This window comes from Sinocyclocheilus anshuiensis, unplaced genomic scaffold (assembly GCF_001515605.1).
Source record: "Sinocyclocheilus anshuiensis isolate Anshui unplaced genomic scaffold, SAMN03320099.WGS_v1.1 C32802293, whole genome shotgun sequence".
Taxonomy (NCBI): Eukaryota; Metazoa; Chordata; class Actinopteri; order Cypriniformes; family Cyprinidae; genus Sinocyclocheilus; species Sinocyclocheilus anshuiensis.
In genome coordinates this window covers 1-1,490 of record NW_015620151.1, presented here as the reverse complement: position 1 = coordinate 1,490, position 1,490 = coordinate 1, and the positions used below count along the sequence as shown (strand labels likewise).

The window sequence follows — 1,490 nt, the reverse complement described above, 5'->3', positions numbered from 1 at the left end:
AAAATGAGCCAATTTTCAAAAATAGTGGAGTGTTCCTTTAAGACATATTTTTTTCTCACAGAGGGAATAAGGAAGCTGTTCTCTGGAGCGTTAATGGCAGCTAGTAGAGGGGCCATGGTCACTGTGGGGCAGGTAAAGGAAAAACCGTTTAGTTTTTATAGCCACACTTGCAGACAATCATAGAATAGGCTGTGAGTGGTCTGTCATTTTGCCATGACCAGGATAGTCTCAGTTCCTCACTAGTCTTCTGTGGTTCTTCTAGCTCTCCTGTTATGACCAGGCCAAGCAGCTGGTTCTGGGAACTGGTTTGATGACTGATAACATTTTCACTCACTTTGTTGCTAGCTTCATTGCGGTAAGTTGCCCTCCTCCTCAGGAATGCATTATAAACTAACCTTTACTTCTTTAAAGGTTACATTTTTATTTTATTTTATTTTTCCCTAAGGTCCACTTATAATGTTGGTCAAGTAGTAATGTAGTAGTTTGATTTAATTTGCATGACCATTTACACCTTCTCTCTCACTAAACAAGCTGTTTTTGCTACTGTGACTTTAAGACCATTCCTTTTTTTTGGCATGTCTTTTTAAAAATAAAAAAAAAGTTTTGTTGATGATTCTACTTAGTAGTTCACCTTAGCTCACTTAGTAACATTTTAATGTTTTCTTCACAGGGAGGTTGTGCTACTGTTCTCTGTCAGCCTATGGATGTTGTGAAAACCAGACTGATGAATTCAAAGGGGGAATACAGGGTACGATTCTGCTTGAATTTTCAATTTTGTAATTGTCTTTTTTTATTATTTATCTTACATCTACATTGCATCTTGAATTTCCTTTAATTATTTAATTCACCATACACTACTGTTCAAAAGTTTGATTTCTTAGAATTTTTTTGAATATTGTCTTCATTCAGCAAGAACAGATTTGATCAAAAATGACAGTAGAGACATTAATCAAGTTACAAAATATTAATATAATTTAGAAAATACTTTTCTGTTGAAAATTATATTCATCAAAGTATCCTGAAAAATGCATGTTTCTACAAATATATTAAGCAGCACAACTGTTGTCATTGATAATAATAAGGAATGTTTCTTGAGCAGCAAATCAGTATGTTAGAATGATTTCTAAGGTATCATGTGATGCTGAAGACTGGAATAATGATGCTGAAAATTCAGCTTTGCATCATAGTAATACATTACATTTCAGAATATATTAAAATAGGAAAACAGTCATTTTAAATCGTAATAATATTTTACAGTATACTTGTTTTTACTGTATTTTTGATCAAATAAATGTAGACTTGGTGAGCATAAGAGACTTTTTTAAAAAACATTTTCAAAAATCTAAAAAAAAAAACATAAAATGTTTGAAGGGTAGTGTACAGTATATTCAGTTGTGACACACTAATTTCTGTGGTAGGGGGTGATTCATTGTCTGTCTGATACTGGAAAACTCGGACCTAAAGCTTTCTACAAGGTGAAAAACATTTTT

At 32.7% G+C, this 1,490-nt stretch overlaps 1 protein-coding gene across 1 annotated transcript; it reads left to right on the top strand.

The window, feature by feature from the left end:
- Nucleotides 1-61: 61 nt before the first annotated feature.
- On the top strand, nucleotides 62-1,475 carry LOC107683007 (mitochondrial dicarboxylate carrier-like; the record flags this gene model as incomplete). Its single annotated transcript, XM_016479100.1, has 4 exons — nucleotides 62-132; nucleotides 263-355; nucleotides 671-748; nucleotides 1,419-1,475. Coding segments are annotated over 4 exons (299 nt in total), but the record flags the coding sequence as incomplete, so codon positions are not given.
- Between the last annotated feature and the right edge of the window lie 15 nt (nucleotides 1,476-1,490).